The sequence below is a fragment of the Musa acuminata genome, chromosome BXJ2-10 (assembly GCF_036884655.1).
Source record: "Musa acuminata AAA Group cultivar baxijiao chromosome BXJ2-10, Cavendish_Baxijiao_AAA, whole genome shotgun sequence".
Taxonomy (NCBI): Eukaryota; Viridiplantae; Streptophyta; class Magnoliopsida; order Zingiberales; family Musaceae; genus Musa; species Musa acuminata.
In genome coordinates, this window is record NC_088347.1 from 29,415,936 (window position 1) to 29,437,320 (window position 21,385).

Consider the following 21,385-nt stretch of genomic DNA (forward strand, 5'->3'; position numbering starts at 1 on the left):
AGCAAACCATGTATCAGAACTCATCTAGCTTCACCAAGCTACCACATTACTCAGAGGCGACGTGAGATTCCTGGGCTTTCTGACACAAACAATATGAAAGCCTGCAGTGTTTCCTAGCTTTTGTTGGTATGCTTATGCTTATGCTTATGCTTCAAATTATTCCCTGTTAAATACTCTGAAATGCCAGAAACAATTTCTCAAGGACATCCATCCAAAGTGAAACTGCAGAATTAGGGCACGCTGTTGCCTGGTATCAGCTTCTTCTTTGGCCCTGTACATGTAAAGCAAGATTTAGCCAACTTCATGAAAACCATCAGGCAAGGGAACATTGTTGTGAATGATTCTTGCGACCATTGCTGAATCATAAATTCAATAAAAATCAAGTTAAACTAATTCCCTCCACCATCAAACTTATATGCCACAAAAACAAGACTTTGATCATAAAGCAGAATCTGATCCACATCAATGCAACCACCAAAGTTTCAGGTGGCTTAAGCCTTTATGAACAGGTTGAGATCAATTGAAGCTGATCTCAAGTTAATTCCATCATGAACTAGTTTGACAGCATGGGCACCACTATTGCACATGGCAGAAAAAAGATTTCAATCTAATATCATCATGAACTAGTTGACAGCATGGACACTGCTATTACACACATGGCAGAAAAAAGGACAATGATGAGGAAAAGAAACCAAGATTTTTAGTCTTCAGCCACTAATTCAGCAAAAATAATCACATCGACATCCAGTATCCAGGACTCGGCAGAAGTCCAATTTTATCTGTTACTAGCTGCACAATGAACCAAATATCAATAAAGCACTACACCAAATTGAAGTTTCAGTGCTTTCCACCAAAGCCCCTAGACGTGTGGAATATTGGTTCTAGTCATGCGCATATTAGCACAAGCAGCTTCAAGGTTCAAAAATTAAGGGCATTCTGAGGCTCATCTTTTTTTAAATATCCATCAAACAGTCCTAAACTTCAAATTAAACATCAGCAATCGGTTTGTACCAGATATTATCTATATAAAAAATCATATAGGAAAGACGAGCACATAGTGAAACTATCAAAGGGTATGACTGCACGGCAAGGGCTAAAGTAATCAAACTAATAAAAGAACTAATAACTTATAACAAAAAATTCTTTATCTATTATAATTCTTATTATACTTATCAAACCATGACATTAGACAGAAAACTACAAAGAGTGTCATTTTACAACCTGATAACATTCTCGGAGAAGGATAGATATTCATCTGGCCACAATAGTAACACTCGATGAGTAAATGAACACATCATCATCATAGTTGAGCTGAATCGTGCAATCAAAACAGTTTTCTATGACAAAACTGAAGTGGGTAATGGAAGATGCAGAAGATTACAGCAAGAATGAGGAATACGAATTAAATTCGTAGAAGAAAAATGAGCCATATCATGACTTTTCACCAACTTCTTAACTGTTTAAAACATGAACCCGAGTAATAAAAAAATAATCATATGCAAAAGCACAACAATTTTAAACAGAGATCATGAAGAGTTCTATTTCATAAAATATTCCTTTCAGAGTTAATTAAGAACTTATCAATTTGACTACATGCAATCCAGGTGTGCATTCATAGTCATTATGAAAACATATCAACTGTCAGGCAGAATGACAAATGAAACTGTAAGCATTTTACTCAGTTACAGGCTTACAGGTAGCTTTATCTTTAAAAATGTCACATGCCTTCCCAATAAATCCGAAAAAAAGAAAACTTACCTACATATCATTTATTGTTTATGCAAGAACAATCTATAGCTGAACTTGTGGCTTTGGTAAAGCATCAGTCTACAATTGAAAACAGAAAATCCTCACAAGAATATCATATTAAGCAAACATGATGGCTCCAGGTTCAAATCATCTTCTTCACGCAACACATGGATGTCTTTCCATAATAGAGAGATGAAACAAAAGTCACTATGATATCCTGGATGCATTAAACTGTGGCAAGATATAATCAAAAATTAAAATGCCAACATAACATAAGATATTTTCATGAAAATTGGGTTCCTGTATAGCATTTTAGTTGAGCAGGCTCCAAGGAATAATTGATCAACTTCTTACATTATTTCCAAGTCGATTACCATGCGAAATAGAAACATCCAAGCTGCAGGTTCCATTTCCAAACTACAAAGATATTAAAACAGAGAACCACAAGCCTAAAATGCTTTTCTATTAAGAATAATGAAAAAGTCAATTAGTACCATCAATTTCCAAGCAACTTAAGTATAAATATAATTAACACCTAATTTTCATTAGAAGCATGTTAATATTCATACAGTTGCAAATAACAATTGTTGTCCCTTTTAATTTAAGATCTTATATCTGCTACAATTCAACTTATAATAAAAAACACATGACTATAAATTATTACATTATGATTCTTTGACCAAGCCAAAAAGCTAGCACAAAAAATGAAAAATTACAGTCTCTTTTTCAACAAGACAAAAACATTATTGAGGATCCTTAAAAGTCCAGGTTAAAATAAAGTGCAATAATTTAGCAGAAAACTTAAGGTGAACACTAATAAGAAAATGCTCCAAATGTTGCAGGGAGTTTAATCCAGATTCCAAGTAAAAATGAGCAGAGGTTGGGGAACCAAGCTAAAAAATATATGGAGATTATTTAGTAATTCTAAACTGGCTTGCTTCATAGGATATGAACAAATTACATTGTTTGCCAATCAAATTAGAAGTACAGAGAGAGAGCAAATCACTTGTAGCAATGAAATGAATGTAAAAAAAAAAAAAAAAATCCCAGGTCTCTTGAATATTCAAAGTAATGTGACTACTGCTTCTTACATGGTCTGCAATAGCAACAAGTCATATTTCTCAACTGTTTGTGCACATCAACAATAAGGACGCTCACCCAGACCCCACATTGGTGGGAACATCATGCACTGAGTATGCCCCGTGCCCGCGCCCAAACCCCCCACCCCCTCCCCTTCCCTTCCCTTCCCTTTTCTTTCTTTTTTTTTGTTTACTTGTGTGCAGCAACATGAATTCTTCTGTCCTTGATCTCTTGCTTAAAAGAACCTTTAGATCATATTATTAGATATAATGACTCTTGTCCTTTGTCATGAAGTATTATAACACTAGATTCTCAAGCAGCAGTTACATCACGAAACAGATAACAAATGAAGAAAACAAGGCTATAATTTCTTGCTAATAGACATTAAGGAATAAAATAATATACAAATATTGCTGATAATGCACAATTTAAAAAGAAAGTCAATTTAAAGATCAGCACTTCCTTCTGAACAAAAGAAACAAATGGAAAAAGGAAAACAGGGATGGTTTCAGAGACAAATATCAGTACTTCTAGAAACAGGTTATGTACAGGCATCTGTAAGGAAATAGGCTAAGGAAGAGATAAAAGATCAGAGAAAGCAAAATTAGATAAATAACTTCAAATTAAAATTCTAGACCTAATAATACAAGTATGCCAGGGCTGCAGCAGTTTCATATGGCTCCACTTCATGACTAGAAGACAGCCCACCTCACATTGTACATTGACTGACAATACTCTTCTTTGCAGCCAATACCTGGGCGAAACCTATCTGAAGTGCACTCTTTGCTACTGTATAAACGTCTTCAGAGGTTGAACCCTCCTTTGCATATTTCACAGCATCACGATAAAGTTCATTGTACCGAACACACTCGTCCAATACAAAGCCATTCTTGGCATCTTTTGTCCACCTCTTCAATATGTAACAGTCTGGAAGTGCACGAACATCAACTGTTAAAAAGACCCTCAATATATGCCTACACAAGATACCAGCTGTCTCAAACTTGCAGCAGCTACAATTTGTTCTTTTGTTTGAGAAATCATAAGTCACAATAAATGTTGTAGAGACATCCTCATCTTTCGTAACACTATACTTGCTAACTAAGCCATCCTCAATTTTCTCGACAAAATAACCTAGTGATTCAACAAATTCCTCCTGAAATACATCGAATATTGTTCGTGTATATATGTCTGCTACTTGTTTCAACATGTTGGATGGAGTTCTCAAAATTGGTCGGGTATAAGATGTAGCTAAATCTTCTAAGGCCTCCCTTTCATACCAACCTGTCATTGCTTGTTCAAGCAAAGAAGCAAGCACTAACAAAGATGTTTTTGTATTGAAGTACTTCTCAAAAAAACTGATCAGGCTTTCAGGTTTTTGACTTGCTGAAATTTCTGCTGTAAATGCATCTTTCAGATAAACAGGGACCCATTTTTGTCGAATGCTAAACAAAAATTTTAGCCATGAGTTATCACCAAGGTCATACTTCTCAAGGATAACCATCCAATTCGACTCAAATATATCAGTTGTTTCAGACTTATCTAAACACTTTTCAAACTCCTGTTTGAAAGTATTACGTGTCACATAAACATCGGACAATCTTTCATTGCATTTATTTAATACATGCCGTTTGCAAAATCTGTGACGTGTCTCAGGGAACACCCTAGAAATCGCTGATCCAATAGCCTCATGATAGTCAGTGCTAAGAGAAACTGGATGGCGTCCACACATTGCTATGATCCAGTTTTCCAGAAGCCAAACAAATGAAGCTTCTGATTCATCAGTAAGCAAGGCGAATCCAAAATTTACAGACTGCAAATGATGATTCACACCGGTGAACATAACAAATGGAACCATGTTCTTATTCTCCTTAAATGATGTGTCAACTGTGACAGCATCACCAAAACAATAGTAGGCCATCTTAGCTTTTGCATCAGCCCAGAATGCATGGGACAGACAATTGTTTTTGTCAACTTGAAACGCATAGTAGAATGTGGGATTTTCAGCTTGCGTCCTTTTGAAATACTCCAAAAGACTTTGAGTGTCTTCCAAACCAAAGACAGTCGGGCTTATGTCTCTTGCCTCAGTCATAAAGTCATTGTCACTTGAGGGAATATTGCTTAAGTCCCCAAATTTTCCAAGATGTGTTTTTGTATTAGGAGTTACTGACTTTTCACGATTAAGTGCACCACTTTTAGCAAGGACGACTACTTCACTATCGGATTGGATATAATGCACTTTGCTTGGTGCAACTGCCAGATCATGAGTGTGCTCCAAAATAAGCTTTGAAACAATCCATTTACCATAATCTTTTTTAATTACCTCAAACATGGCCTTGCAACCTTCTCGTGTAGGAGTCCGGTTTCTCTTTTTCTTGCTCTCATCATAACTGTCTTCATGTGGAGTAAAACCCTCTTTAGTACACACGAAACGACGCATAACAAAGGTTTCATCCCTTGTTGAGCGACGAGATAGTCTGATTCGGACATCAAATCCAACACGACTAGCATATGCATAATAGAATGTCTGTGCAGCTTCATGTGATGGGAACTCCATGCCCAGGTAAGGATCTGCATTACCATATGCCTCTGGTGCAACATAAAGGACCCTACTGGGTGCTGCCACCACATGATTGTGCTCCTTCACAAGCTTAGTAACCACCCATCTGCCATAGTATTTTTGTATTACTTCAATCATAGCATTGCAACCTTCTCTAATAGTTGCACGCTTTCTCTTCTTCTTACCATCATCAAATTTCCCTTTTCTTAAATGGAAGCCCTCTTTGGAACACACGAATCGTCGCATAATGATGGACTCATCATTTCTTGAACGCCGAGACTTGCTGATACGTACAGAGAACCCCACACGACTAGCATATGCCATATAGAACAACTTTGCAGACTCTTCTGATTCGAATTCCATACCAACAAAAGGCTCAGAATTCTCTGAGTTCTGTTGATGGGAGGAAAAGAGATTCCCTGCATCGGCCAACTGATTGCTGACATCAAATGCCATGTGATGTTCAATGTTGTCATCATTGAGGTCCACATTGTTATCTTTAAGTGATTCCTCATCCTCACTTGAGGTAGTCTCCATGGACCTGAAAAATTATCATACCGAAAAAAATTAAAGCAATCAACACAACTTTGACCAGAATAACAAAGAAGGGAACCAGCTACCAAGATTTCATAGATAAGACAATAAAGAGCAAAAAGTCGACATGTTATTTATCCACCCATTTTGTTCCCTCTTGGTCAATAACTATGAAAAATAGCAACATGCAATTGATAACGATAATACACGTGCAATATTGATAACGATAATTCAATTGGTCAACAACTATGAAGAGTGAGACAGGTAATGATAATACATGTGCAATATTGAATTTGTTGCAAAACTGATGCAAAATGGTATTAACCTTTGAAGGAATCAGTGGATAAAAGGTAGTCAATGTCGATGCGAACACTAAAAAATACATTGGCACAATAGAAGATAAACATGTCCACACACAGAATTTGTGTGTCAAACTAACTGATGTATAAATTGATTATTGCCTCCCAAATTAATCCCAATGCACAAATGAACTATAACAACTCTGGACAAATGAAAAAAAAAAACCTCCAGATGCTTATAGTTTACCAAGAAAAAAATTGTCCACAGCTTTCACTTTGATAACCCTATCCCGGGCTATTACTTAGGAGCCAACAAAATATTCATCCATAATCAAAGGAACTGCACAGACCTGGACAGTTCACAATTGACATAAGCCACTTCAGAAACCGAGAAACATATAAGCCTCACACATCTCAGAAGACATGTTGCCGAGATATGCAAAATGGTAACCAAAACTCCATGAAAGAGCATTTAACAAGGCCAACCGTCATCATAAAAATCCCTGATCCAACCATTCAGAGGTTTCACTAATCTACATCACCAGTCATTCCCTGTGAATGCCTGGCTCTAAATTTAATGCAGCACTTTATATATCCTCCTAACTATTTAGAATGTCTATAGATTACTGATTGGGTGTGTTTGCAGGGAATATACACATAATACATAAATCGGATAATAATATATTAGAGAAGATACTTTCTCTATCGTTAACAAAATACACAGAAAATGATGCCCAAATGATAGTTGAACATATTAAGGACCCATTTCAACATGAGATAAAAATAATTGTTTTGCTTATGCTTGGATGAACACTGTGTCTTTTTCTTTCCTGATAGGTTGCTGAGGCCGTCAATGATATCAACCTTTAGCGAGAACTACGAAATTCAGCACCCATATAGAACATGAGAAACATTAGAGGAAAAAAGAAAAAAAAATCGGTGATATGTGTCGGTAAAAAGATTCAACTAGTACGAGAAGAACCGCTTCCCCTTCAAACGAAGAAACAAACAACAAAAGAAAACATTTCAATGGTAAAGAAACAAAAAAGATTCATACTGACGCGGATTAGAGTGGAAAAGCAAGAGATGATGCCAGAGAAATCGTGGTAACATCCCCTCCCGAATCTTCCACTCACCCTCTCCATTCTCTACCTCGGCGACACCCCAGCCTCACATAAAGAAGTTGCACGGCAAGACGATCGTTAGAGATAGAGAAAGGGGGGAAGGAGGTGGGCGTACCGGCAGGACAAACTATGAACCGCGGAGGCCGAGGGGGCCGCCGGAGATCCACGCGCCGCCGTTGCCGGGGCCGGCGAGAGGTGCAGGCGAGTGCAGGAGGAGCCCTAGCCAACTACAAACTTAAGATCCCGAACTCCATCGGCCGCTACCGCAACTTCTGTTCCGAACCCGAACGAAACCACGCCTAATTTATTATCGGTCGCTTCAATGAACCGGTCCATCGCGCTGCAACCAGTGGCCTTGCCCAGCCCAAACCGGACCTAGACAGCCGGCTCGATAACGCGGCTCGGGCGTCAGACCGGTTAATACTCGTACATGGCTCCAACGAATCATCTCGAGCCCATTTAGGTACTCGAACCCAGCCCGATTCTGATTTGGACATCCATTTTTGATAAATATTATCTCAAAATAAATTAAGCGAAAAATTAATGAGCAAATTTTCGAACAAAATCTCAAATTTTGAGAAATTTTGAAGCACCCATTTCCAAAAAATTTTACCACTCTTCGAAAAGACTATTGTACACATATCTTTATTAAATATATCATCATCTCTATACACGCTCTTGCCTCCCTATACCATCCTTATTTCTATTGATTTTTATTGGATCCTTTCTTGTGTGTTTTGTCCTTGTCGTTCTTGCTTGTGATGTAAGCAGCCAGCATTGTCGCCCTCACCTCCCTACATTGCCCCTATTGAATCAATGCCTTATCATTAGCGTCTTCACCCACATCACAGACAACCAATACTATTGCCTTATCTCCCCTCTCGTCTACCCGTTGAAGCTACTTTTGTCTGTATGAATCTCGTTAACCCTCATTGAACTTGTCCTTGCCTTATTGTGTGTTTTGTTTTCGTCGTTCTCGCTCGCAACATAAGTAGCCAGTGTTATCGCTCTTGCTTGCCTGCATTGCCTTTAGAGTCCTTGCCCACATCATGGACAACCAACATTGTTACCCTACCTCCCCTCTCATTTAAGTGTTGGAGTCACTTTTGTCTTTATGAACCCTGCTAACCCTCATTGAACTCGCTCTTATCTTTGTGAAACCCTATTTGCCTTTGTCGAGCTTGTCCCATCTCACTCTCACCTGTAGAACAATTGGCTAGGGCTTGACTATTAACAGTGGAGCCCAGAATTGAAGCATAAGAGCAAAATTATTATTCATGAAAAAATACTTTGATAATTTTTAAGAATTAGGGCATTTCGAGAAAATTTCCGAAGACTAAATGATATTATAATTCGTTGAAAATGAAAGATCCCTGTAGCTATCATAAATGATATTAACTTAGTTTATGTTACTTGAGAGAGAGGAGGTGGGGGAGGGAGAAGATTAATTATAAAAAGCTTCTGATGAATGAATATGGAGAGGGATGAAGAAGGATGGTTGCAGAGAGGATTAAAAGCTCTAGTTGGCTGAAATAGTGCTGAGGCCAGAGCGACAGGTTAATTTGTCTAGCAAGTAGACAGTTCTTGGTAGGAACAACACCAGAGGATCAAAGCTGACCGAGTAGGTATAGCATATTTACTTTTCGTTTTAATGCATTAGAAAACCGCATCTGGAAGTGGCATCATGAAGAAGAACCAATGCAGAGTTATGTTTGATGTCCCACATCAAGTATATGTCTGTCAGGGACTTTATTGATTTTCTGCAGCATCAACACCATCTGGTCACCTGAAGCTCCCGATCAATTTCCGGGTGCGGCATCTGCATCTGCTGTTTCCTGCTCATCGTGCCAAAGATTTGAGATGTGGAAATGCTTCTCAATTTCGGAGCAAGTCAGTTTGGAGAAGATTTGCTTATTGATACATGAAAGTTCAGGGACAGAAGTCAATACCCGAACCTACACCCTCTTGCTGCACGAAGAATGGAAAAGATGGAACACAGGAAAAGAAAAAGCCTACAGCTTTGACAACAGAGGAAGAGGGAGAAGGTATGGTGCGTTCTTGACTCCTTCAAGTGCTTAGCTTCTAAATGTAAGCACTTGATTGGTTTATTTGACACGAAGACCGGAGTTGTCCCGAGACTTACAGCAGCAGCAGCAGCTTCCATGCTGACGGAAGTATTGACGACCAACCAACAAAACAAGACCGCTTTAATCTTCTTCCGAATGCCACAACAGGATGCCCTCCCCATCTCATCAAAACTTGAAGCAGCCACTGGAAATTTTAGAGAGAGGAGGGAGATCTTAATGGTCTTCAGATTATTAGACGCTGGGGCAGCTCAAGGCAGCCTTTATTTGATGAATCGTATTGCTTATCGAGTTGTTCACTGTGGCTATTGACTCGAAGCTCAGTTTAGCACCTGGAGAGCTGCTCATCAGCATTTGGAATGCAACAGTAACCAGCGACCCCGAAGGCCTTCCCGTTGGACAAGAGCTGGTTGAAGCTCCTCCTCCCACACCGAAGCTGCCATCAGGTAGTATGGTGAAGCCCGACGGCAAGATGTGTATGTAGGATGGATCCTCACCACTCATGATAGTGTTCATGGCCGGTAGATCAATAGGAGAATACACCACGACCGAGCCAGATGCATCAGTGCAGCTCTCTTGGAGTATCAACATGTTGTGAGTGTAGTTTAATCCCTGTTGTTCACCATCAAACAAAGAAAACTATCAAAGTGATGATAACTGAAATGAAGTAATTCACGCTTGATGCAAATTGAAGAAGAAGAACAGTAATGAATGATTTCCGTAATGTGATGACACACTACCTGATATCTATAAGGAAAGGAGACGATTAAGAACTTACACGAAGGATAGAGATTGCGTTTCCTTGATCTGAACCGTTTGTAATGTGAGCAACCTTTTGCAGATTGTTTCCGATCGAGAACACGTCCCACTGAAAGCAATCATATAAACAGCAAGTTAGATGTCATAAGTGATTGATTACAAGAGAGACAAGCTACGATCGATGTCTCGTGAAGTTGCAGAGCGACCTGAGGTCGGTTTTGTTCATCCTTCAAGAAACTAAAGACTCTGTCCCTGGGCAATGGTAGCCATATTGATGTAGCTGCACTGAGGACAACACCATGAGGCAGGGAGGAATCTGTTCTGTGAAGAGTGACTCGGAGATCATCATTTATCCCGGACAGCATGGTCCATTTATTCCCCACAGAAGCACTAAAACTGGCACAGAAGTCCATCACCAATCTGTGGGCAAGCTTCATCATGCTCTTCTTAGCTTCGACCGAGGGAACCGCTGAGACCCACAGTTGAATTCACAGTCAAATAGCGTATAAACCAGTCGGTCAAAGTGCTTCCATGCATTTCAAGCGGTTAGCCATTACCTCCTGCAATGTCCCTGGTAGAAAGTCCAGCTGACATCAGGCACGCAAACCTCTGAGACATTCTCTGTAGAGTGGTGAGCCATCGATTTGAGCCAAAAGAAGTTCCACTGTTTACTAGATCTCGGAAGAGTCGATGGATTGTGTTCTTCTCTTGGAACTGTACGTGCTCGACCCAACTTACCTACATCGAAGATACCAAGAACATCCTGTTAACTAAATAAGATACAGCAATGTCGAGAGTATCATCTACAGAATTGGATACCGATCACCTTAGAGTATCCATTGGGCATAGCCTCAATCAAGCAGCCAGATGGAAGCTTGCACGACAGGGGAGAAGGGAGATGACGACTGTCCATAGGATAGTTGACCGAAACATCAGCTATCACCCATAAACAAGGATCGATTTGCTGACAATATCGTAGGAAGCAGAAATGCCGTGTAGGAACAACCGGCGACAGAACCTGCAGTTCCTCATACATCTACGTACCTTTGGGTTAGATCAATATAGACGAGAAAAATCAGTAGCTTTGTATCGATCGAAGGTACAGAAGAACATTTCATTACCAATAGTAGAGATCCGCTCCTCGTTCCTGACGTTCCAGAAGCAAGAACATCGATGGTCCTTGAATTGGAAACTATGGTCGGAAATAACTCCATCCACTTGCTCTGCGATTAAACCGAATCCGACGCGATCGAAACATGATAAAGGAAGAAGAAGAAGAAAAAAAAAAAAAGTAGTCATTTAAAGCAAGGCTAATGCTTACAGAATCCATGAACATATCAACCAGTGTGGCTGCGTCCATGATCACTAAAGCTGAGCCCCTCGATGCCTCGGTTCGCGTATCTGAGAACTTGAACTGCTGCTGACTCGGTCTCTGAAAGATCCTCTCGTAGGTTTCAGATTGAAGGACCTCTGTCCCCATACTTGCTGACTTCAGCCAGAGGGGTTCATTGGTCTGAATCAACTTGACCACTTCCTCCAAGGCAGCAGAGGCCATGTCCATCATAATAGGTTTCTCGAGATCAGAAATAGTTGTGGGAGAAGGGTTCGATAAAACAGAAGAGGAACTCTGGCACAAGAGGCCGAGATCAAGGGAAGAGCTAATCCCTGGATTATAGTAGGTTCCTACGGACACTTCAGATTGTGAGACCGATAGTCGCTGACTCGAAGGAAGTTGAGTGATAGGCCTGCCTAAGTACCTCGATGCAATTTCTGAGAGGCGATCTACCTGCAGCAGGACATTAGCATCAAAATTTTCATTCCCTTTACGTGTGTGTGTGTGTGTGTGTATCTAACAATTCCAGGATAGGATAAACAAATAAAATAATTCACATGAAAAAAAAAGAAAAAGAAAAGAAAAACCTGAATAGTTTGGAATTTGCCAAGCAATGCGAAGAATACTAGATCCCGGTTTAACCCAAAATAATGTTTCTTTTGGGAATAAAGAGAAATTAATGAACGTGTCAGAGTTCTAATCAAAACCAACAGTGGCTCGAGTACAGATCACGCGTTGGTTTGTAGTTAGATGAAATGCTGCGATAGTTTCCGGCACAGGGAGACCAAATTAATCACATTAGCATAACCTCTCCCTTTAATTACATGAAGCAAAACAAGTTTTATGCGAATAAGCGGTGGAAGGATTCTGATGTTAAATGTCGGAGACATTAAATGACAGTGAAAAACTATAATCAAAGTAGTTAATAATTCGACCTCATTAATCCCAAGAGCAAAGAAAGGTGATTTATGCTAATATTTCATTACCCTCATAGTTCTTTCATCCTAGCATTAATTAACAAAATTGAGTTCATTAAAATAAATAAATATGAATTTAACATCGAAGTAGAGCTTATCTTAATCTAAAATTTACTATCAGACGAAGGATTACTCGACTGCGACTTTCGAAAGCCAAAGTCTACACAGGAACATGCGATGACAAGATCCCATCGTAAGGCAGCAGCTCACGTACCTCTTCCTTCAGGCGTGTATTCTCCATCCGCAGCTTCTGCTCGTCGAAGAAGGGGTTGTCGGGGGGCGGGCCGGCGCCGCAGGACAAGCAGACGGCTCTCTTGAGAGCCTCTTCCATGGTGATGTTCTCGCACCGTATCTTGTCGTTCTCAGCCCGCAGTGAGCAGTTGTCCGACCTCTCGTGCTGTGTCTGCAAAGAAAGATCAAGATTTGATCAACGAGAAAGATCACCCCACTGTAAAATCATGGAGAAGAAGGGGAATGGAAAGGTTGCCTTCATCAGGGTCCTCCTGTTCTGGAACCAGAACTTGATCTGCCGGGGCTCCAGCCCCAGATCTCGGCTCAGCTTCATCCGTTGCTTCTCGTCCGGGTGTGGACACACCTTAAACATCCTGACCAACCCAAAAGCATTCAACCGATGCAGGCCACGAAAAAGCAGCCAGATCAGAGGAGAAAACAATGCAAAATGAGATCGAGAGCGTACGCTTCGAGCTCCTGAATCTGCTGGGATGTGTGCCGGTAGAAACGCTTCTTCCTTCTCTGGACCTCAGAAACATCTCGCTCACCGACCGAATCCATCCCCTCTATTCCAACCTCTCCTACAACACCTCTCCTCCTTGCCGCTATTTATAATGACAGGAGCGTTCGCTACAGCGCCTCCATGGCACTGGGACCCATCCCAGCGAGGCTGACAGGTGGCACCCGGCCGAGCCAGTTCGTGCTTACTCGCTCGCCATTCTCTATTCCGATTTCATCTGGGTTCGGCTCTGAAGCCGAATAAGGAAACCGGCGACGCGCGCGGAAGAAATCTCAAAAGGTTCAGTCCGCTTGACCTCCTCATTAACGCACAGCGATCATTCCCGTCTCTCTCTCTCTCTCTCTCTCTCTGTGTATTAAAAGCTCACAACTTTACGAATTATACCGTTCGTTCCTTTGCGGAGGGAAAATACTGACGAAGGACGCGAGTTAAATGGTTTTGGATTGCCTTCTTCCCGTACTCTATCTCATCTTTCGCCTCCTCTGAAGCGGCAAAGCTTTGAAGGAAGACGAGAAGCGGGACGCAACTCTCTCTCTCTCTCTCTCTGCTGTTACCTCTCCAAAGCTCAAGTACTTTCGAGCTGATACATACACATATATAATAGAATTGGGAGGTAAAAAAGAACACGGTGTAAACAGTGATATTGTACTACTCGGCTTAACGTAGGTAGGATAATAAATTGATGTGATCCGAAGAAGACACCATGGAAGGACTTGGCATCTGCAGCATCAGCGTGCTCATAACTCACCAGCCATCCTTGCAAACAGGAACATGTGTAGGGTAAGCAAAGCACATTTATGGTTGCATTGCACCTCGCCATTCGGATTCAGCTGTTATGGTTGGTGATTCCAATTTATGATGACTTAGCTAGCACCTTGAATGAAAAGGCCAGTGTTTCCATCATGTGATTCCTCCTCTCCTTCTAACCAAAACCATACAGCCATGCAGGGGTGGGAGGTCCTTCCCCACCATCAATGCTTCTTGATGCCCAGCCCAAAGCATACAGTATGAAAGGATTCAGCTCCTGGACATACCTGGACTAAGCTACTCTCTACTACAGTGACACTGATGCCTGCTAAGGGGGTGTATCCCTTTCATGATTGAGCAGCTTGTCAGGCTTTAAACTCAAGTATCATCATAAGAAGGGCCAAAGTTTTTGTCCATAATAGCATTTCTATTGTAGCTCAAGGTAGCCACATGACAATCAAGGATATCATTGGCTTTCATATGAAGTGTCAAAATACTCATTGGAACATTTCTATCTATATATATTGGGATACTGATTTATGGATCTTTCCATATAATTTGATACTGTTTAGTTGATCATATATTTTATTATTATTATATAATCTATAATATAATTTCATATTTGATCCCTTTGAACTCTCAATGATAAGTAGAATAACGGTTTTCCAAACTGTAAGACGCAAACCTAAGCTATCGTGACTTTAGTAATGATATAAAATTTCCTCGTAGATACGACAAATTAGATATATCAGTAATTCATATATATTCTCAAACTTAATAAGTTCAAATGTAGTAGTCGAGAGAGTAAATTACAAAGTAGACATTTATGTAGTTCAACTTTTGGAAAAAAATAATCAACCATAACGATAACGACAAACTATAACATCTTAATTATTTACGATCGGATACATAGATCTTTCATCGTTATCGAAAATAATAAAAAATAATATCCGTAGTTAAAGTAAAATATTTTTATTTTTATTTTTTATAAATTTTCTGAAGTCTCTCTTTTTCTCCTAGTGGTAGCACCACCAGTACATTTAATTTCTAAGTAATGTTTCTACCTCTCCTAGTATTATCAGTAAATTATGAGCATTTTTGTTGTTTAGAATAAAAACAATACCTTCTGGAATAATTTTTGTTTAAAACTTTTTTTTGACATAATTCATTTTTCATCTCGCACTTTCAGCTTCTTCTCTCTTTAATCCTCAATCTCTCATCTCCCCCATTTTCTTCTCCAATTCATCTTCCATCTTCTTCTAGCTGTATCCAGTTCAATTTTTTTTTAAATCTTCTTAATAAACTTTAATTTCTTCTTCTTTTCAGCTTCTTCGTTTTTGTATATTCAATCCAATCGCTTATAGCTTTCATCATAGATTCCCTTATCTTCCCTCTCATTACCTTTTACCTTCGGTCTATTAATTTTCTTCTATATTGGAGCTAACCCCTTCTCATTTACTTTTATTTCTTCTTCTTTTACTCCCTATCTTTCCTTATTTATATCTTTAAACTTTTGTCTCTTATTTCTTCTTCATGAGTTGGCGATAAAAGAAAAAAGTTGGTGCAATTTTGTATTAATGTAAGAGGCAATTTTCGTTAATTTTTAGTTTGTTAAATCAAATGAAATATCTGATATGTTAAGTGTCTTAATTTTGACGGATTTATATATGAAATTAGAAAATTTTAGAAATCGTTATACGAAATACACTTCAACTTCTAGTTAGAATGTTTCACATCAATAATCCAAATAAAAAATTATCTGAAAAAAAAAGAAAAAAAAAGAAAAAGAACTTAGTCAAAGCACATTGGAATTGTTGGCCATGACATCTCACGAGGCTTCTCTTTCTATATTTCCAAAAATATTGTATCAACAAAAAAAAGAAAAAAAAACAATATTGTGATGAAAAAAACAGATGCAAACCACGTGAGGTGTTAAATGTATCCAAGTAATTAAAAGAATGATATAATGTACTCAGAAGAATTGCATGCATCACAGTGTCGTATTAGGATTAACAAATCGAGATAAACAACATATAAATATAAATAATCACAGTTCAAAGTGAGATCTTATGGGATGTTGTACTAATAAGACTGTGGGCAATGGGGAGAATCAATGCATGCACGCACTGCTTGCGTCCTTTCCTAAAGAAGGTTGACAGCTCTCTGGAATTCATTCATTCATGAATCTGTTTATCTTACGAAACCATTCATGTCATTTCGCCTCACTCTCTCTTTTAATTATATATATATATGCTAAATTAGGCAAATGAGGTGCAGTCTCTTTTGTTTTATTAGAAGGATGAAAAAGAAATAAAATTAAACCATTCCTATTGTGATTGAAATTAGTTAACTATTTAAGTTATTTTATTACGAGAAAATAAAAAAAAATTTAATTTTTATTAAACATGTGATCGGATCAATTGATTCACCAGTTCTAATAGAGTCGATGTCGGATCTGATTTGAGTATCTGCATCGGAAGCGAAATAACTTACTAAATTAGGATTAAAGTTTTCCTTTATCCAAGTTTAATTTTATAGATTGAAAGAAACATAAGATTCGATTTACGAAGTGGAAATAGACATGAGGCCCACCTGATAGTGTGACATCTTTCCAAAGTTTTGCTTCGCGTACTTCATTCTCCAACCATAGACATGGCCACCACCAGAACTATACACTGCATGATAGGACAGGCAAAGTGGGGGCTCGAGGCTTGCATGAACTGGGTGGGGTTCAGTACTGATGTTGAAGCTGTTCCCAGCTGCTGAAACCCTAGCCAGCTCAAGCCTGAATCAACCATGTTCTGCATGCATCAAGCTGGCATTTCCATTACTACGAGGGCGGCGATTGGGACCAAGTAGCTCACCTGCATCCTTCAAATCAAATCCATCAGTCTAACCTTAATTGATAAACCTAATGTACCTGTGGGTTATTCCATTTGTTGATGGGGTGACCTCAACTCTCTCTCTCTCTCTCCATTCGCAATTCTATGCTTTCATATCCAATTCGGATGGATACAGTTTGCTGGAGATGGTTCTAAAAAAATGATGTATCAGATAACTCAGTGTTTTTTTTTGTTTTGCTTTATATGAAAAAAATGATATACAATATTGTTAAGGTATCATATTAAAAAAAATATTTGAATCAAGAAATCATTAAATAACTCTGAGATGTTTGAATTTGACATAGTTAAATGCATAATAATATCATGATAATCTTGGGTCACTATATCGAAGCATTAACTTTGATCCTCATAGATATTAAACTTTGAGGTATACGCATCTTTAATCTAATTAATTTATCTTTAGATTTGATATTAGATTAAAAATTTGAAACTCGATTCATTAAAGGGGCTTTATTACTAGATCTCAGCATGAAGATTTAACGCTCTTAGTCTTAATCAACTTATAATATTTTTAGAAAAATATTATGATAAGGATCCGAAACACCTTCCGGATTGAACAATCGAATTTTATCATGTTAATTTCGAGAAAATTAATTAATCATAGACGAGAATCACCATGAAGATTCATTCTTGTTCATCTTCATGTTGTTTATGTCGCATTTGTTTGAAGGACGATCTCTGGTGATTGAAATCTCACTATTCGCACTGTTGTTGTTCATTTTAATAGGATTCAATGGTCTCCGTGTTGTCTGTGGTCAACTGTGGCCATTGATGATGCTTAGGGTTGCGTATGCTGCATTTATTTTCCTTTTATTATTTGCAGGCATAAGACTAGATATGGATGGAAGATGCCATCAGAACCGTCAATTTCATCATATCTATCGATCGTAGTCATTTATTTGTTCTTTCAACACCAAATGAATATAAACAGATATGACACAGTTGACTTGACCAATCCATTTTAAGTGGGTGGCTGAGATCAAAAGTCACGTCAAGATGGACGGTTCTACGCACGGTCACGTACGTAATATTGCAGCCCCAATGGCCGTGCGGTCCTCCTGCTAAACCCCAGCGAGGGTTCAAGGTTCCCACTCGCCGACTGATTGGGACCCACATGTCTGGGCACTTCTTTGAGTGGGTAGAAAACTGGATCCTGTCTGACTGGGACAGCAGATCGGAACTCCCGGGAACAATTGTCTCTCTCTCTCTCTCTCTCTCTCGAAATTAATGTCCTATGGAGGAGAAGATCTCGTCTGACATTGTGGAAGGTGCGTGATGTATGCATTTAATCTAGAATTTGCTATGGTTATAATTGTTGGCTTCTTGATAGAGACTATAATCTATGCATTTAACCTGCAGATATGTGTATCAGCCATTTGAAGTGCAATATTTCCTTGATTACTCCTTAGGAAGATTGTTGGACCAAATCACTAAGAATTGAGATGGCTCAGTGTTTCAGATATCCAGACAACTTCTTGGATACCCATTCGTTGGGAGAATGATCACAACCTCTACCAAACTCCTGTTTTGGCATTGCTGTCAATGACTATGACCTCGGATGAGGACAGACATCTCCCACTTGGATCGGTTGCTGTCAGTGACTCAGACCTCAAATGAGGACTGACATCTCTCTCGGACTCGAGAAAAAGGGATTGAGGAGGATATCAGCATGCAGAATGCATCGAGTTCCAATGAATTCATGTCAAATCTAGGGGTGGGTGATCATGGTTTCGAAACCTTGGTCGATTTAGTAGTTCCGATTCTGATTTTTATTATAATTTATGTTCATATCAACAGCAAATCTAAAGTATTATTCACTAGGTTAGATTCATCTGTTCTGATTTTGATTCCAATTTTAAAGAACCGGAACCAAATCATATGGTTCCGATTTCAGTTTGATTCGAAGCTATCGAACCATTAACCATGATCACGAATCAGCATAACGCACATAAATTTCAGCTCCCCAAATGGAAGGAGAAAAGAACTCTCCTTAATTAAAAACAATATGATGTGCACACAACCAAAAACCTTAATAATGATAGATATATATATCTATATCTATATCTATATCTATATCTATATATAGGAAGAGATAAAGATGCTCCCAAAATCTCGCTGTCTCTCATAATGCGCCACAGCGAGCAAAGTTGGCAAGAACAAGCTGTATGGTTGCATCAGGTGAAGTAGCTACAGCTGCAAACAGTGAGATCTAAATGTGGATGCTTGTTCTTCCTTCGCTTGTGTGCTCATCGTCCATCAATAATTGGCTTTGCTCTGTCGGCAGATGAAATCTTTCCGACGAGAAGAAGCTTCCTAGCGAGTTCCAACTCCTCCTCACATCGACGTCAACGGCAAAGACTGCTCGCACCGGCCGGTGGTCCGACAGTCTCGACTCGCATCGGTCGTAGCGCTTTTGCTTCATTCCTTCGCCGTGCCAGAGAATTCTGTCGCACCTGCGAGCGGTCATAATACCAACGGCAGCTTTGTTGAGCAATGCCGACAACATGATCAGGAGAAGACCCCAAGGAGGTTGTGCTGTGACTCACCATGCCGGAGCTCGCCTTTTCTCGCCTTTCCGGCGTTGCATGCATCCATAGTATTTGTCGGAGTTGGGGTAGTATTTGTACGTGGGGCAGAATGCGATGGCACCTTCCTGCCAATCTTCGAACACCCTGCCATCGGTGACCTCTGCTTTGAGCTGCATGCATGGCGAGCTTTGAGACTTCGATGACAACAGAGACGGAATAACTCTGCAGTAACGTTCCTATGTACCTGATCTTTCTCTAACAACATGCTCCATCGCTTTTGCTCCACCAAGGATCTTGTTGTGGCCTCAGGCAAAGAGATTCTATAGTTTAGATCACCAAGCAAGACGACTCGGCTGCAGGGAACCCACAAGAACATCAGGTTTAGTCTGACCAAGTCTTCATTTGCACATGAAATAGGTTGTCCTCGTCGGTTTACTTACTCATGGTCTAGAATCTTTTGTGGCAGATGAAGAGGAGGACCTCCAGGGAAGCTGGTTCTCGAGAGTATCTCCATGGCGTCCGAGTTCCTTTTCAGCTCATCCCCTTCTTTCCCTCCTGAAGCCAGATGACAGCATACGAAGCAGAAGCTGGTTTCATGCAACCAAAATCTGATAGAAACTGAACCCTGCACGCCAACATAATCCAGATCTCTAGATTTCAAGACCTCGTGAATGCTATCTAGAATTTCCATGTTCGATCGAGAGTAACATGACGCACCTTGTTCCCCAGGCAGCCCATGATGCCGCAGCCGACGCGAGAGACGCCCGGGTGGCGGATGTGATGCTGGAGGTCATGCCTGACCCATACCGACACCTGAACTCCTACCATCCGCTTGCTTATAATGCAGCGGAAATCTGGTGCAGAGCCTTCATCAGAGCTTCCTTCCTTGACCGGATGCACCTTCTGCCTCTCCCCTGCCTTGGCTTCTTTTCGGCCCTTCAGGTTAGATAAGGACCTGTTCAATGTCCTGCCGATGAGTGAGTTCCAGCTCGCAAGGATTCTTCTCCTTTCTGGGCATAGAACATTTTTGACATTGAGCGGGACGATTTCCTGGAATCTGGGGGAAAGCAGCAGCCAGCTTTAATCTCACGCAGGAAGACAAGTTCATCTGCTTCCGTCATTCTAACTCACAGTAGCTTGCAATTTAGCTGAGGAAGTCCATGAATTTACCCAAGAACATAAATGTCATAGTACTTGTTGTTTACATCCAACCAGTCCTCCAAGTTCACATCATCCGATGGGAGGACGCCACCAACATTCCAAGTACTGACGAATAGTCTGAGAGGCGGAGAAGAGAGCGAACACCCATGTCAACACTGAACTCTTAATGGTAAGATAGAAATCCAAGGGATGATAGGTTTGGAGCATACTTGTACTTGTGAGTGTCTATCTGATCTTTCTGGGGTTCATTTGGGTTGATGAACTCATCAAAAGTCGCACCCTCGAGCAACGCATCGGTGCCGACCGGCTTCCTCAGCAGCTTGTTTGCTACCGATTTAAGCCACATGACCTGCATGAAGGTTAGCCTTTTAGTTCTTGCAGAGAACATTTACAGAGGAATAAGAATGGAGAAGCAGCATATGCTTACATCTCCTTGCTTTTCTTTCTGCTGCATGATGGTTAGCGGTGGAGAGAGAAGAGAGGGTTTGCTTCAGTGCAGGAGGAGAGAGAAACAAAGGGGTGGAAGGGGGAATATATAAGCAAGAAGGAAGCCAACTGACCCCAAGAAAGTCCTGGTAAGAGGTAAAAGACTCTGGCAAGTTGCAGAGGGAGGAGGAATGAGAGCCTCTTCTGACCTGTGGCATGTTGGATGTCAATGAATGCAACCGGTGAGAATTAATGTCACGTAGAGACAAGTCTACTGGAGCCCATTTAGATCTTTCTGTCATTGACATGGAAGATTCGGTGCGGATGATGGTGTTCTTTAAGCTGCAATAGGATTGGAACATAGGGTTGGTGC

At 40.1% G+C, this 21,385-nt stretch overlaps 3 protein-coding genes across 3 annotated transcripts; all 3 read right to left on the reverse strand.

Annotated features, from left to right (window-relative positions):
• Nucleotides 1–3,176: 3,176 nt before the first annotated feature.
• LOC135625007 (protein FAR1-RELATED SEQUENCE 5-like) lies at nt 3,177–7,612 on the reverse strand. Its single transcript, XM_065129191.1, has 2 exons — nt 7,459–7,612; nt 3,177–5,927 (listed from the first exon to the last, which is right to left on the reverse strand). The coding sequence occupies exon 2, from the start codon at nt 5,921–5,923 to the stop codon at nt 3,539–3,541; it is 2,385 nt and encodes a 794-aa protein (XP_064985263.1). The 5' UTR covers nt 5,924–5,927; nt 7,459–7,612; the 3' UTR covers nt 3,177–3,538.
• Nucleotides 7,613–9,528: 1,916 nt separating this feature from the next.
• Nucleotides 9,529–13,323, reverse strand: LOC103968535 (homeobox-leucine zipper protein ROC8-like). Its single transcript, XM_009381786.3, has 10 exons — nt 13,194–13,323; nt 12,984–13,101; nt 12,711–12,899; nt 11,508–11,972; nt 11,308–11,409; nt 11,013–11,222; nt 10,744–10,924; nt 10,393–10,655; nt 10,206–10,295; nt 9,529–10,039 (listed from the first exon to the last, which is right to left on the reverse strand). The coding sequence occupies exons 1-10, from the start codon at nt 13,286–13,288 to the stop codon at nt 9,662–9,664; spliced, it is 2,091 nt and encodes a 696-aa protein (XP_009380061.2). The 5' UTR covers nt 13,289–13,323; the 3' UTR covers nt 9,529–9,661.
• Nucleotides 13,324–18,838: 5,515 nt separating this feature from the next.
• LOC135624171 (type IV inositol polyphosphate 5-phosphatase 9-like) lies at nt 18,839–21,185 on the reverse strand. Its single transcript, XM_065127578.1, has 8 exons — nt 21,014–21,185; nt 20,796–20,935; nt 20,596–20,703; nt 20,143–20,482; nt 19,866–20,050; nt 19,670–19,778; nt 19,444–19,595; nt 18,839–19,350 (listed from the first exon to the last, which is right to left on the reverse strand). The coding sequence occupies exons 1-8, from the start codon at nt 21,038–21,040 to the stop codon at nt 19,107–19,109; spliced, it is 1,305 nt and encodes a 434-aa protein (XP_064983650.1). The 5' UTR covers nt 21,041–21,185; the 3' UTR covers nt 18,839–19,106.
• Nucleotides 21,186–21,385: the final 200 nt, after the last annotated feature.